The following is a 17,367-nucleotide window of genomic DNA, read 5'->3' as shown; positions in this document are numbered from 1 at the left end:
GCCTGTGAAACCAGTCATGTGAATCATAAGCTATGCTGGAATCACTGTGCTGCATTCTATGTGGGCATGACAGCCAACAAGCTGTCTGTCCGCATGAATGGCCACCGGCAAAATGAAGGCAAGAAACAGCTGGACCACTCTGTTTTTGATTTGAATTCTGGAATATTTGATTCGTCTTCTTTTGTGAAGGAATTTAGAAAAATCGTGTTCAGTAATTCTGCTTTAGTGGCACCGTCATCAAAAACGTCACCATAGTTATAGCGGGATGAAGGTATTGATTGCGTCTTCCCACTGGTGTAATTTATCTATGAACAGAATCTCTTTGGGTTTTCTGCCAGATTTGGAGACTGAAGTTTGCGCTCAATTTTGAGCTTCTGTAAAACTTTGCAAATCTTGCAAGCTTTTGAATTTGGCATGCTTATTTTGTTGCATCTGCAATAGTGTTCTTTTGTGTATCATGAGGGATCAGAACCATCTCTTATTAATTTATTTGGTATATATCTCTCAATTGCCATCGATACTATTTCTTTGAATTTAAACCACAACTGGTCTAAGCTTACATAGTCATATCGGAAGGAGTGTAATCTCTCTCTTAGAAAGGTGATTAAGTAAATTTTTATCTGCTTTTTTAAGTAGGTGGATTTAGCATTTATTTTTGGTGGTTTTGGATGTTAAGGTATGCAGTCTAGCTAAAACAACCTTGTGGTCACTAATTCCTGTACCTGCCTTGATGCTGCCTATTTGGTCAGGATTGTTTGCTCCTCAGAGGTTGAGTATGTTTTTGCAACCATTTATACGTTGAGTGGGCTGCTGAATTAGTTGTTCAGAATAATTGTCTGAGAAGGCATTTAGTACAATTTCGGACAATGTTTTATGTCTATCACTGACTTTACACATGTATTTTCGCCAACACATTGACGGTAGATTATAATAACATAAGTGGGGTGCCTATTTCATATACGTGAGGTCTGTTCAAAAAAATCGGGAACTTTGTCCACAAATTTTTTCTGCACATACCTTTTACTTATTGTGCACGGTCCCCTTTGAAATACTCTCTTCCACAATTGATATATCTCTCCCATAGCTGTTTCCACTTCTAGAAGCGGTCTTGGAATGCCTCTTGCTTGATTGCGTGAAGTGCCGTCACCGAATTTTCTTTTATCTCGTCTGTCACAAATCTTCATTCTGTCAACAGGGTTTTCCACTGTGGAAATAAAAAGAAATGTCCCCAGGGGCCAGGTCTGGAGAGAGTGGAGGATGAGGCAGCGCAGTGATTTGGTTTTTTGTGCAGTAGTCACGCACCAACAGGGATGAATGTGCGGGTCCATTATCGTGATGGAAGAGCCATGAATTGTCTCGTCACATTTCAGGACATTTCCTTCTGACATTTTGTTGCAGGTGTTGCAGCATGTCCTAATAGCACCATTGATTAACAGTTTCTCCCTGTGCTGCGAATTCATGATAAACTAATCCTTTAAAGTCAAAGAAAACTATCGGCATGGCTTTGAAATTTGACCTGAACTGACAAGCTTACTTTGGTCTTGGAGAACCTTCCCTAACCTATTGTGAAGATTGAACCATGGTCTCAACATTATAACCGTAGACCCACGTCTCATCACAAGTTATGATTGTCTTAAGGGACATCTCATTCTCATTTGTGCAATCCGAAAGCTCTTCACAGATTGTGAGGCAAACGTCTTTCCGATGTTGACTCATGAGCCATGGGATGAACGTGCAGGATTTAATGACGTCATCCAACTTAAGTGTTATATTCTTCTGGAATCTTTCAGACAGGCAGTCTTCATTTGGCATGCAAAATTTTGTTGACGTTCCTGACATGAGCATCATCAGTTTAATGCAGATGTGTTGCTCCTCTAACTCTGCCATCTCGAAATTTGCAAATTGTGTGCCACAACATTCTACTCAATATGGCACTGAACAATAATTAACTGATATACAATAATGAAACTTTCAGCAGTTACACAGTAATCACGGGACTGTGCAGGGATGCTAACTGCATTTCGCTCCACTTCACCATTGGTACGAAATTACGAGTGTTCCAGAACTTTTTGAATAGACCTACTGTGACACTCAAGTTTCCTTTGAACTATTCAGCAGCTGTATCATCTGAGTCGGGTGGTGGGGGGTATTGGTAAGAGGAACCAATTATTAATTTATTCCAGTTATTAAGTATAATCTCTACCCATACTAACTCACAGGAACTATCTATTTTACTACCAGAATTACTACTTCTGACAACAGTAAACACTCCACCACCAACTGTTTTTAACCTATCCTTCCTGAACACAGCTAGATCCTTTGTAAAAACTTCAGCTTAACTTATTTCTGGCCTTAGCCAGCTTTCTGTACACATAACAATTCGAGATTCATTGCTTTGTATTAGTGCTTGGAGTTCTGGTTCTTTTCCAACACAGCTATAATAGTTTACAGTTACAGCTTTGAATGTTCATATGTCTACCTTCTTCCTGTGTTGGTCCTGCACCCTTTGAAACTGAAGCCCATTCTGCACATTCCTGAGACATTCTAACCTAAAAAATCACAAAGTCCCCTCCACATAGCCCCTGCTACCCATGTAGCTGCTTCCTGTGTGTATTGGACTCCTGATGAATTTAGCAGAACCCAGAAACCCACCAGCCAATGGCACAAGTTGAAGACTCTGCAACCTATACGGTTGCAGAACCATCTGAGCCTCTGATTCAGGCGCTCCACTCAGCTCTGTATCAAAGGACCACAGGCGGTTCCATTGACAATGCTGCAGATTGTGAGCTCCACCTTCCTCTCTTAAGCAAGACTGTGGCAGTTTTTACTACTTCAGCTAGCCACCCAAAACCAGAGAGAATCTCTTCCGATTCAAAGCGACATACATCGTTAGTTCCAACATAAGCCACCACCTGTAGTTGGCTGCACCCTGGGCTCTTTGTGGCATTCAGAAGCACCCATTCCACATCTGAAGTGACTCCTCTCAGTATGTATACAGAATGCACATTGGATTCCTTCCACTTTTTCGGGGTCATATCCATAAGGACCCCATTACATGCCTAACATTGGAGCTCCCACTTAACAGTAATCTCACCATCTGTGAATACCCAGACCTTGCAGGCCAAGAGGATTCCTTTGGAACGGGCCAAGGGACTTCTCTGGCTCAGGGACTTCGTCGGCCACAGTTAGTGTCCAAAACCTGTTCGTCAGATGGACTGGGGGGCCCTCCATTTGGTCCCTTGGAAAATCTTTCGCTGCCGGCGTGTGCAGGCATTACTCAAGAAGGCCACAGTAATGGATTGATAGGGAGACATGTGGGTCATGCTGGATGTCCTTTGGATCACCTTGTCAGGGCCTCCCCTCAGTGATGCCCATTGGCAACAGCCTCAAGCTGCATGGCCGAAGCCAGTACCGCCTGGAGCTGTGAGCAAGGGTCACCATCTCGGCTCACATTTGAACACTGCAATCACAGTGCCTGTCCATACTAAAGATGGCCTGGTAAATACACAGAAATGCACAAAATATAGGAGTTGATGCTAAAAAACACTGATGCAATTTAAAATGAGTCACTTCTTATGAGAAGCTGTGTCAACTCACAGCTCTCTGATGGGCTGCTACTCCTGCTATGCAACACGACAAATGTGGTTATAAAGTTAAAAATAAAGTGCTGAATGCAGAAGTTAATTATGTGAGGGTGAATCAGATATAAACTGGAATTTTTGGTTTATATGCCTTATTTTAAATGGATAGTGGCACAGGCTAGCTCATTGTTGCTTTCATTGCCAGTGATTGTTCAGTGTGTCAGAGCAAGAGGTAGCATCATCTGTGTGTCTCGTGTTGTAATCAAGTTTCTGACAACAGAGTGCATACACCCATCTGAAATTTTGAGAGGACTTGTGGCATTGTTCGGAGGCAACACCCTTAGAAAGGCTCAGGTGTATGTATGGCAGAAACAGATTTTATGAGAATGATAAAGAGTTGAGAATGCAACTCACCAACATTTCCCAAGGACCAGTGCGACTGACGAGTCAGCTTATTGAAGATTATCATCAAATAACAGTTGGTGAAATTGATACTGAGGTTGGCATGAACTGCGGCAGTGCTCAGGCGATCATTATTGACAACTTTGGATTTCGAAAAGTGCCAGCAAAATGGGTGCCTTGTCTTCCCACTGCAGAGCCGTCCAAGCTCGAAAAAAATTTCAGGAATTGTTCTGTACCACACCTAGAACATCCTCCCTACAGTTTGGATGTATAGCCCTGTGATTTTCAATTGTTTGGACCAGTAAATGGAGCAGTTGGAGAGGACAGATTTGACGATGATGGCTGTCCAACTGTTTGTGCCCAGCTGGCTGCTGTCTGTCATGTTTATTTTATGAAAATGTGACCAAGAAACTTTGTATATGCTGCGGAAAATGCGTTTCCCCTTTCAGGAGACTATATAGAAAAATAGGTTCATTTATATGAATTTTTCTGAAGCTTAAATAAACTTTTAAAAACAATATTCCAATTTACATTTGATTCAGCTTCATGAGAGAGATGTCCAGCCATAGTCAGGCGAGTGGATGAAGTACTTTGTCTACTCACCTGAGGATGGCCGGACGTCTCTGGGCTGAAATATCATGGCAGATTGTTGATGCAGACCCGAAAATTACTGGAAAAAGAGATATACTTGTTGGATCATGATATAATAGCCAGAACTTGGTTGTAGGTAAATGATAAGGTTGCTTTATACACTGACATTTCCATAGCTATTGTATCTCCACATTTTAAAGTTAACTACCAGCAGTTTGTTTTTGCAGACCAAAACTTTGGCCTTAAGAGGTGAAAGCCCAATAAAAGCCAAAATTTTTGTTAAGAATAAAGTAAAAGAACAAGTTTTAGAGTTGTCATGTTTAGTCTTCCACACAAAATTAAAATACCAACGAAAAAAATTAAATTTTTTAAAATGTGATTGTATACATAAAAAAAATCTACTCACCAATTGGCGGCAGGAGAAAATACATATAGAAGTTAAGGAAATGTGAAAGGTTTTGCAGCCAACGGCTCCTTCGTAATGCAGAAGGGTTGAAGGGAAAAGAGGAGGGAAGAAGGAAAAGGACTGGCAAGATTTAAGAAATGGGAAGAATTATGGAAATGTTGCCCAGAACCCTGATTCAGGGGAGACCTAATGGGGGATGATGAGAGGAAAGACTGGCGACTGCAGACTGCATGGGATGAGATTTGACAACCTGAGAGTTTAAAGGTGGAAGATAGGGTTATAAGCAATACAGAGATTACTGCCAAAACATCTTGCAAGAGATAGTATGAGTGGAAAGCTAAGTGTGTTATATGTGGTAGAGGTGAGGGGGGCGGAGAAAGATAGATAGGTCAGAAAATAAAACATGTAGAAAACTGAAAGGGATTGAAAAAAGAAATGGTTGCTGGGAAGGAATGTTGAGACCAAAAAAATTGACATAAATTAAGGTCAGGTGGGTGGCAAGAAACAAGGACGAAGATCTGATAAACATGACCGGAGGAACAATCCAGACAGCATGTGTGGTGAATCGGGCACCAAAGTCACAACTGTTGTGTTGTAGAGCATTCTCTGCAACAGCATATTGTGTGCTGTCAGTATACACACTCTGCCGATGCGCCTTCATCCTAACTGATAACTTTTTGGTAGTCATACCAATATAAAAGGCCGAACAGTGTTCACATAATAGCTATTATATGATATGTGTCATTTCACAGGTGGCATTCCCTTTGATAGTGTATGTTTTATCAGTTACAGGGCTAGTATGGGTGATGATAGGAGGGTGCATAGGGCAAGTCTTATAATGTGTACTGTCACACAGAGGTAGGAGCTGATGCAGTCCCCAATAATCTGTCTTTCCTTCTTATCCCATCTGGCAACTCTCCCCTGACCCAGGGTTCTGAGCAATGGTTTCTGTAATTATACCCATTTCCTAAACCTCGCTTGGCCTTTTTCTTCATCCCTCTTTTTTCCCCTTCAACTCTACTGCCAGACAAAGGAACCACTGGCTCTGGAAGCTTGTCCATTTCCTTAACTTTCGGATATGTTTTCTCCTGCTGTCACTTGGAGAGTAGATTTAAAAAATCTATCCAAGTACACAACATTAAAAAATATCTTGGGGATCACTGCATTATAGTTATCAGATTTAGAAGCCGTCGATACAGTGAACTATGTTGCCTACAGTATACAGTTAAGTTATCCACTGTCTGACACCAAAGATTATAAAGAAATTGTAGAGGCTGTAAAATATCCAGACCACCAGAAGTGTGATAAAAAAATGTGAAATAATGTGTTGCAGCACTTGAAGGATATGGCTATATCCAAGATAACCAGAAAAGCATTATGATCCATTATGACAGCAAATATGAGGATGTCCCTGGAAAAGATGTGTTGACCAATGAGGAGCCAGAATATGCAAAGAGGCATGATGAAATAAATTGAAGCTGCATGGTAGGTAAGGCACTAACCTCACATTCAGGGGGAGCAGGTTCAAATCTCTATCCAGTTATCCAGATATAGGAATTCTGTGGTTTCTTTTAATCATTTGAGGCAAATGCTGATATGGTTTCTTTTAAAAAGCGAAGGAAAATTTCCCGTCCCAGCTTCATCCATTGTGCTAAGCTCCTGGAGTAGCTGTCAGAGCTGTACATTCCTGGAGTCAGTAAGTTAATAGTGACTGGTGCATAGTACATGGTAGTGTAATTGGACAATACATTAGCGCACCTTATGGAACACGAGGTCGCATGACTCAGACGACACTAAGCCAGTTGTGGCAGAATATCATAATGACTGCTGCAAACTCTACAATTCTGTAAAGATAACGTACCTTCGAGTGGAAAAATATGATAGGTGACTGAGATTGTGGACTGGGCTGTCAGCATAATTAGCAGCAATGGATAAAGACTTCCACTGCCTTCGCTGCCAATGGTAGCTGACCTGCAGGTGGCAGCACTCCTGAGTCTGCCCCATCAGGCAAAGCAGCAAATGTAGTGGATGAAGACACACAAGGCACGGTGTTGCCTCTCCCACCACTGGGTACCACAGGAACAGTAATATGTTTCCATGCTGTCGCTTTATTGGTTTAGCCATCAGTTGTTACTTAAAATTATAATAAAAACTGCTATAAAGTCCTCACCTCTCCATTTCAGCCATTCAGTAAAAAAGTTCAGTGAAACCCAGGGCATGAAGAAATAACACAATATAAATTATGAATGTGGTATATCCCACTGGTAGATACAGCAACCTGATGAAGGCTACGTGTAAAAGTTGCTGAAACATTGATCTATGTTAAACATGATGAACTGGTCACACAATCAGAAAAGATTTATTGAAAAATAGGTTAATTATATTAGAAAGATATTTATGGAAACAGCAAAACATGTTACAAGTGTGAAAAAGGCAAAAACACTTCAAGTGTAACAAGGCGTCTACTAAATAGAAGGTGAGACTTAGAAGCCAATAATACTAGAAAAGAAGAGGACATTCTGAATGAAACATAATTTTGGAAATGTCTTCAAGATGAACAACTGAAAACAATAAGAATACAAAGAAAACAAAACAGAAATTAACATTGGGTAGATGTCACATTTCAATCATAAAGTAGGCATGTGGCACTGTAACAGCAGAATAAAAATTGTAAAAGCATTCAAATATTTCATTAAACATTTGCATAGGCCAAGAGACGAAGAAAGGCAGACACGAGTACCAGAAAATCAGTTGAAACTAAGTTGCCAAGGGATGAGATCAAATCAGTGGAGGAGGAATATTGCTGTTCAAAATGGTAATAGGAGAAGCAACAGTAAAAGCGAAATGGCAAGAAACTCCTTGGTGGAATGTTGAAACCAGTGAAGTATTACAAAGTATTAATAAGACTTTCAGGGAATGGTTTCAAAAGAAATCAAAAGATGCTGGGGAAGAACATTGAATCCAGAAAAACAAAGCAAAAATCGGTAAAATAAGTAAAAAACAAATCCAACAGGGACTATGAGTGGGAAATAAAGTAATTACGGAACAGCAATATGCATGTAGACAGATGGCAGTAGTATCATGTACACAAGGTATAAAAGGGCAATGCATTGGTGGAGCTGTCACTTGTATTCAGGTAATTCATCTGAAGAGGTGTTTGACGTGATCATGGCCACGCACCGGGAATTAATAGTCTTTGAATGTGGAATGGTAGTTGGAGCTAGACACATGGACATTCCATTTCAGAAATCAATAGGGAATTCAATATTCCAAGATCCGCAGTGTTAATAACGTGCTGAGAATGTGGTATTACATTTGAGGCATTACCCCTCATTACAGACAACGCAGTGGCTGACAGCCTTCACTTAACGTCCAAGAGCAGCGGCATTTGCACAGAGTTGTCTGTGCTGACAGACAAGCAACAATGCATGAAATAACCGCAGAAATCAATGCAGCATGTACGATGAACATATCTGATAGGACAGTGCAGCAAAATTTGGCATTAATGGCGACAGCAGCAGACAACTGCAGCACCTCTCCTGGGCTCATGACCATATTGGTTGGACTCTTGATGACTAGAAAACTGTGATCTGGTTGGATGAGCCCCAATTTCTTTGGGTAAGAGCTGATGGTAGGATTTGAGTGTGGCGTAAGCCCTACGAAGCCATGGACCCAGATAGTCAACAAGGCAAGTAATGCCATATAAGGTGTATAAGGTATAAAACTGAAGAGAATGTGCTAGGAAATGATGGTGTTTCAATAGAAATTGTTGATAGTGGAGGCAATGTGATAAAAAATAAATGTACAAATTGTGTACACGTTATCTCTAATTCTGCAAGCTTGAACAGTGATGTAATTGTTATATTTCAGATTAAAGGAAACAGACAAGAAAAATGAACTGTAGACATGTCAGTCTAATAACCATCAAATTGTCAGATATAGGGAGTAAAAATAAGTTTAATATAAAAAAGGAGGAGGAGGCTTTGAGTGCATATAGCACAATTGACCATTTATAACTGGTGAATAGAGAAATGCATGTTGATTACCACTTTGTCTGGGAGTCATAGATGTTGAGGAAGCTTGTAATTCCATTTTAAGAAAATCTGTAGCGAGTGGCCATGTGATAACAAAGCATTGGTTCAACTGATTTTAAAATATTGGAGATTTTGTACATAAATGCTGCTGCATTCATTAGATTTAATGAGGGTAGTGGAAAAGAAAATAGGAGTAAGGGAAGGATGTTTCATGCAACATAATTATTCCCAGCTGCCCTAGAGGAAGTTACAGGTCCATAAATTGGGAAAGAGGAGGAGAAATAGGTATCAACCCTATTAAAAACAAAGGAGGGGGGGATGTTCTTTACATCCACCTTTTGAAAATATTGTAATCTAGTCAGTTACTTTATATTGTAAAATATTTTTTTTAGAATGAATTCCGCTACCAGGTTCCATAAATGTTGTAAATTTTTTTAAGTAAACCTAACCCAAAAATTTAATACTTAGTAGCAGATCTTACTTTCGCCAGCGAATGTAATATTCGGTATTTCCAGATTCAGGACCTTACACACCAATATGTTTTTACTAGTATGTTGTGAGTAAAAGGCAAGAACAATGAACAAAATTTGTATTTTATAAATTCTTGTTTTAGGTTGGGCATGAAGTCCCTCCAAGCTGTTAAAGTATGTTATTGAAAGTGCCTTGATATTGTCAAGTGTTGCCAAAAGATATTTCCAGGTTTTGGCCCTACTTACACATCAGTATCTCTTTAGAAAATATGTTTATAAATAAGTCAACAAAAATTAATGATTTTTTTAAATGTTTTTAGGATGTGGGTGACATAAATACCCCCCTTGTGTTAAGAAAAATGTGTTGATATTGCCAGATTAATGGACCATATGTGAACCGCCTTCATTATGTAGATGTTGTTGGCTGTCTCATGGAGATAAACTACAACTGGTTATGGAAGATCTTAATAGAATTAGCTTGAAAGTAGACCTAGAAATCAATTATAATAACTCTAAAATAATGTATAACTACCTCATTGAAAAGATAGTTTAAATTAACAAGGAAGACATAGTCAGTTGATAGCTGTTTTGTATTTAGCACAATAGGATATAACAGCTGGATGGCAAGGAAATTAAATAAACAGAAGAGTCAAAATGGCCTTGAGTGTTTTTGGTAAAGTAAATAATGTTTGGACAAAAGCTTACAGTGCATCTGATATTGAAGGTTTATGATCTGTATGTATAACCAATTTTGACTTAATACTGTCAGATGTGAGATTTTACGTGAAAAACATTAAAAAGAATAAAATGAGGGTAGGTTACTGAGCAGTATAGACATGTGAATTACTGTGAGAGATAAAAAGACAGGCAAGTTGATCATGAAATAATACGAATAACAATAAATAATTATGACTGTGATGAAAATAAGTGGTGGTTAGCAAGAGGTGTAGTCATGTGAATGGATGGTAGATGGGCCAAGTAAGTTCATTGCTGGATTCCAAGAGATAGAAAAAGTTTGAGATTTCAGTGTAACAGGAGCTGAGATGATGACATTAGGAAACCTGCAGTAACAACATAGATGTGTTTGGCTGAACACCATACTGCATGGAAATGTCTAGAGGAAGCATTATTCATTAGTCCGTGTTGATGTTGATCAGTGGAAACAAAAACGAGAAAATGAATCCATATGTTTCATTTGCATATAATGCCAAAAATTCCCATATTCTATATGATCTCACTTAAAAGGTCTCAGATGAGTGCAAGATACAAATTTGCCATTGTATTCCTTACCCTGTTTGTAACATATGCTGTTATCATTCCATTGTTAATGGATCACATGTGCATATTGTTTTTTCATGAGGCACAGAGCAATAGAGCCATCTTTACTGCAAAAACTGCTCTCACTATGCAGATCTGATGGCAGATAATAATCTTCAAAAATGTATTTTTTAGTGTTTTTCAATTTCTGAATGCACAGTCCAGAAGTTTGTGTCATGGACTCAGAATCCTGACATTGAAGATACCATGCAAGGTAACTACATGAACTTGCCCAACTGCCAGGCCAAAAATATTCTTAAACATGATAACTTAATATCACTCAACTTCTGACTCACTCCACTCTATAGCACTGAACTCAACAATATACAGAGGGGGAGGGAAGACTATGTTCTCTTGTATGCATCATCCTGTAGTGTTCTGTTCAAGGGTTTTGAATAAAATGAACATTATTTTACTACTCATGTTCTTCCATTTCTTCCTTGTTTTCCTTAACTGCAGAAAAAAAAAAATTCTGAAGTTTCTTCCGTTTCATTCATTTCTGGGTTCTTGTAAGCCTGATATATTATGTGCTTGCTTGTGTAATATAAAGTATTGCTTTGTGCAGTGAATTTTAATGACTTCTAATTGTCTATCTTCAGGGCAAGTTGTGAACATCATTCGCGAGTCAGCAACATCCCGAGCGCAGAGCCAGGGCCGTGTTTTGACATCTCATATAACAATACCTGCATCATACAGTTCAGGAATTACATTGGTTATCAGCAGAGAATCTCCTTTCTATGAAGAACTGAAAAATTCACCTTCCTCACACTTTTATGCTTGATGTCTCCTCCCAGGTGAAGTGTACAGATTATACATTTACATTGTGGAACATGTGTAAAACAAATTATTTTCAGAGTACAACTTCCTTTTTTATTTAGTGCTAGATATAATGTAAAAAGGCATTGAGCATGCTTTATATTCTATGTTATATGATTTTTTAAAGTTTTGTTTTGTGGCAAATTTTGATATTGGATGAAGATGTGAAAATGTATTTGGAAGTGGCACATAAAGCTCATCTTGCTGAAACCCAAGCCAATCAACCTGTAGGCAACCGTACCAATTTTCTGTTTTGTCCCACTTTCTCAGCAATTTGCAGTTGAGTCTAGTCGTAATGTGTTGGGAATAGTTTAATTATCACATATGTAAATTTTTCTTTTGTTTTTCCTTATGACAAATACAGAGCATTCCTAATGATCCTTTTTGACTCAGAATGCCGGTTAACATGAAATACCCAACACTGTTCATAAAATAGCTGTTTATTTTCTTGTAATTACTTGCTGTACTGTCAAGGAAATGTGTTTTATGTGAGGGCAAACTAGCTTGTTGTAAATCATCTTCCTCTTTGCATTAAAGTGTCTTACATTCCTTCCCCCCCCCCCCCCCCCCCCCCCCCACCACCACCACCACCACCACCACCACCGTTTGCCTAGTTGTGTTTCATGATGTTAATGTGACAACCAGTGATATTTATTCTTTTATTCTCTCATACAATATAGTAAACATTTGGAATTTGCCTTTTGATTCCAAAGCTTACCCTTACCCAATACAATTTTTCTGCTAAACATGCTCCCCAGCCTTCTTTAATTTGGGTTGGAAATAGGTTACCTGTAATGATGTGGCTGATTGCTGTGACAAAGGCATAAATATGGGTTAATCTGTAGCTTTTAAAATCTATTGCTAGTTACATAAAATAATAACTTATTTTTGTTCTTTTTGTGTGGAAACTTATCAAAGAAGTGAAGGGTGAAATCACACTTCGTCTTGCATGTTTCACATCAGAACATGGTTTCTCTACTTCGGCCTCTATTAATGTCTTCTGCTAAAAGACATACAGCCCTTTGTTGAGTCATTTTCATTTGGAGTTATAAATGGTGTCAGAAGATGACAGTCTTCCTCTCTTTCCTCAATTCCTTTTCATAACGTTCCCCACAAGCTGAGTGATGAGATTACTCTTATAAGAAGAAGGGCTCTCCTGTCTTCTTCATATCTTATGACTAAAAAATATAGCTGTCCTCAACTACAACTTCCATAAATTATAGGAACATGTTTTCCAACATTTGTAGTACCTCCATGTAAACACACGACATCCACAGTTCTACCGAGTCTTCCAGTTCCCTTGATCTGTGGCAGGAGAAACTAAATGCAGCATCCAAAATATTGGGAAAATTGGGTAGCCAATATTTGGTACAATGGTCAAGTAACTGCACCTTCAAATTCAGAGCCATGTTCATTATTACACCAAAGAATGACAATTTTTTCTAGTAAACATCTTCCTGTGAGTGAATATTTTGTTGATGGCATCATCTTCAATTTTTTTTCCACTGGGTACGTACAGGTCGCAATCTGTTTTGCTACTAATTTTCTCATTGTGTGAAAACTAGAAATTTTTTGGCTCTGTTGTTTGAACGCTTTTAGGAAGCTTGAATCTTTGCTGGCTGACAAGATCAAAAACTTGATTATCTCATAATAAACCTTTCAGTTATATGCACTGTTGTCGCTTTCTTCTCCATCGCTCACTGCAGACAAGGGAGGAAAAAAGTCTTTCATCTTCAGCATCTTCCAAATGCCACAGCATGTGGTAGTTACAAACATTGTTAATACATATCATTTTTATACAAGGAAGAACCATGGAATAAAGACACAGTGACCACTTACATGCATCAAAACCTGTCATGCTGTGAAATATTGTGTGCTATTTGCTCTATGGAAGCAGAAAATTTGGTTGGAAAGGGGGAAAACTTTACCCAGGAGAACTTATATCAAATGACCACCACCATACTTGTTTTATCACATGTTTCCACTTGGTGAACACAAGAGTGCCTGCAACTTGCCCACATCTTTTATTGAAATACTTTTCTTGACTGTATCCCATATTCTGATCTTCATGTGTTCTTTAAGAATTTATAGGATGAAATCAACATCTAATAGCAAAGTATTGTACTTCAAAGTCTGTAGCCATTAGTACTACCAGTAGAGCACATCTTTGTTACACCCAGCTTGTCATTGCGACTTTCAGTATTCTGCTGCTGACTATTGAAGTGTCATGTTTTAGTTGTTGTCAAACTCCCGTCATCTGTTCCCTGTTTCATTTCCAGTTCTTGTTGCCAGAGTATTGCTGGACCATAAAAATCTCACTCTATTTTGTACAATGTTTTTTCTGTTTAGTGTTTACACAAATTTATTCATTTTCTGAGAATCAGTAATGGCTTTGTGCCTTACTTTGCTCTGTGATTAAAATGTACATAGATCATCAAATCTGTTGCTATGCTGCAATGGACAACCACTGGCCTGTCAATTCATTTGAGCTCTAGCAAAGATAATTTGATAATGAGATATTACCTATTATTTAACATGCTCTTAATATATCCTTGGCCACATTTAATAGCTCCAGCTCTTGTTTGATTGTAACCGTTTTCCAGAGCTGACATTTGGCAAAGACTGAACCCATTCTCCAGAGCAAAACAGATCCTAATTTTCTGCCTGCTATTATCAATAAAGTTCTGTAGTTAGAATAAGAACTTGCATGCATAGAAAATTTACAAGAAGTGTTTGAGAGTTGTATTAACAGAATTAACCAAATGCTTGGTTCTCTTGTGTTAGAAAAAAAATATTTTATTGCCCATTCTGTCTGAAAAAATAGTCATCTGATATGCAAATAATAAATATTAATGTCTGTGAAAGATTAAGAGAGAAAGGTTGCTTCAATGAGAATGACAGAAAAAAAACACAGTTCAGAAATTGAATAATTTATTCCACAGAAAGGAAACTATGCACAAGCATACAATCCAAAACTAATATTAACTGGATATCTGAAGTTGTTTACACACTGTATATTTCATCCACAGGCATAGTTTCCAGCATTTTCCATTCTGAATTAAATTATATAAGTAAAATGAGAAAGAGAGCCACATTATTAACTTAAATGTAGATGAAAAGGTTGTACTTGCAACAATTTAAAGGTCAGTGAAATTCAGCAGGAAAACATTTGTATAATTTAATCAGGATTTAAGGTACTAATGTTTTTGACCTAGTACAATGAAGAAAGAAAAGTAGAAAGGAAAATTTGAAGTTAGGATTGCGTCTCATATTGAAGTGAGAGTGTAAATGGTTATTTATGCTACACTTATCAACAAGAGACAGCCCTGCTCTTGTCATCTCGCCCTTTGTACTTATGAAATGAAGCTTTGTATCCTGTGAACTTTTCTTTTAATATTTCATCTGTTATTAATGCCTTCTAGATTTTGCTCTTGTCAATGTTATTAATAGTTTCACTGTTAGAGAAATGGGTGAGATGCCTTCTTGGAGAAGCTGTTGTGGAGTGGAAAATGATGGACAGAAAATGCTATTTCATATGCTCGCAAAGGCTCATTATATTACAGTATTCCTGAATTATCTAATTACTTGTGTTTACAGGTGAGATACTGATTAGTTAAATATACTATAAGTAAGCTTTTGGCTTTTATTTATGTGAAAGATTTTGGGAAAGTTGTCTACAAAAGTTTTTTTTTTCTTACCTATGACCCCTTATCACACTTCAAAGTTAAAGTTTTATCACCTTGTGAGAGGCAGCTGACTCAAATTCATGGAAGCTTTGCTCTGGAGATTCTTTTAAATGTATGTCTTGTTTTGTTATTGTATAAAGAATCATCTTATCAATTACTTTGTGTATCAAATTATTGTGAGGAAGTAAATAAACAGTAGATACTGGTTGCAGGAAAACCAGATGCTAATAATGCTTCTTTACAGAAAGTGGCTAATTCTGCTATTTGATGTTGTATTTTGTGCAAGGTATGAAGATAAAATGTTGTTACTGTACATCTGTTGTGAAACAAGATATGAACATCTATTTTCTCCTTTTAATTGCCAAATAGTTTTGATTTGAGTCAATGGTATGTGACAAATAATTGAAAAAAATAGAGAGTGAACGGCAGTTGTTTATGTGCCATGAGATTGTAATTTTGACTGAAATCATATCATGTAAGTTTTTGTGTATGTATTTTAAAATGCTTATACAAGATTATAAAATGAAAGCACAAGTTAAATGTAGTCTTATATATTTTAGAAAGAAAATTTGCTTTTATACCAAAGAACCAGAGGATGGCAACACCTTGTAGTTTGTAGATATGATGTTACTGCTGCCATTGCATATACCAAACATATATTATATTGAATGATGATGAAATAAATGTGTCATAAAATTGTACTGGCTATACTTTTGAAGACTTGAATCTAAAAACTGTATTTGCTTGAAAATATCTTCTTTGAGAGCAGCTACTAATCGTATGCAAAGTCTGAGTGAAGATGGAGGCAAACAAAATTATTGCTTTGTTATAGATACAAAATAAAATATCATGCATATGAGAATGAATGATTTGTTATTGTGTCACTGTCTGCAATTATTCCTCTCTGTCACATTTCAGGACCATATTCTCCATATAATAGTACAATTTCCTTAGAAACCTGGAAGCAATCTGTTGATAGTTGCCGTTCGTATTACTCTCAGATGATGAAAAATTGAATTTTTTATATTACTTGTCCTGGAATGTGTAATTTAGATGGGAAAGTTGTGAATGACTATCATATACTTGAATCCAGGATTGAAGGTGCAGCTGTTTCATGATTTTAAAGGGCCAGTGACATCACAGAAATGTATACAATTCAAGTCAATACAGAAACTCAACAGAAGGATGAAACCCAAGCAGAATATTCCAAGATGCTCATCTGGAGGGAAATTACAGGACCACATGGCTGACTGCCTCATATAAAGTCTTATCATATGATGCTTTTGGGTCAGATGTCTTAGTGTAACTGTTTTAATAACTCAAAAACCTATGTTATTGTTTTAATATGAGTGACTGAGATTAGTGCACATTGAATGTAACGCCCTGTTAGTGTTGCTAACCATGAGATTTATTCATTTACTCAATGCACCAGTTACCAAGAATAAAATGGTCTACAAATAATAAAACCGTTTTCATAGAATAAACTCGTTTGCACTAAGATGAGCAAAGAGTACTGTGAAAATAGGTTCTCGTACTTTGCTCCTCTCGAATAGGACCCAAGTGCAGATGAGGTTAACATCCCAAGATATCTGACACAAGTCACTTCCATGAGAAGCTGCAGTGTAGTTTTGAAATTGTGTGCTCTCAGTTTATATTCAGTTGTGTTCTCTGTGGTGATGGCCTTTTCACTGTCACAAACGTTTCCACCTCACATGATGTTCAAGAGAATTCAGTACCAGAATGAATATATTAGCCTATTTGACAGGATTTTCCTGCTCAGTACTAGCTTTATTTGCCTTGCAATTAGAGTATAAGGATATACTTTATGTAGTGAAACTTATATTTACAAATTTTGTGTTTGTAATTTATAAACATGCTCTATGGAACTTAGATTGGAAGGTTTGAGCTGACCAGTTATTAAACAGAATTATTTGCTGCTGAAGATGCTCAGCTATGAGTTGAGCTGAGTGTGAATGAGAATTGCAGTCCATCTACATCTATACTCTGTAAACCACCATGAAGTGCATGGCAGAGGGTATGTCCCATCGTACCAGTTATTAGGGT

General features: G+C 37.7%; 1 protein-coding gene across 1 annotated transcript in view; it reads left to right on the top strand.

Annotated features, from left to right (window-relative positions):
• LOC124615883 overlaps positions 1–12,141 on the top strand; it is an 80,265-nt gene extending 68,124 nt beyond the window's left edge. Inside the window, exon 5 of the mRNA XM_047144050.1 lies at positions 11,401–12,141. Coding sequence (XP_047000006.1) covers positions 11,401–11,582 — 182 coding nt within the window. The 3' untranslated portion in view covers positions 11,583–12,141. The remainder of the gene's footprint in view (positions 1–11,400) is intronic.
• Positions 12,142–17,367: the final 5,226 nt, after the last annotated feature.

This window comes from Schistocerca americana, chromosome 5, assembly GCF_021461395.2.
Source record: "Schistocerca americana isolate TAMUIC-IGC-003095 chromosome 5, iqSchAmer2.1, whole genome shotgun sequence".
NCBI lineage: Eukaryota > Metazoa > Arthropoda > Insecta > Orthoptera > Acrididae > Schistocerca > Schistocerca americana.
Note: the sequence above shows the minus strand (reverse complement) of the source record. Positions and strands in the feature narration are given on the sequence as shown.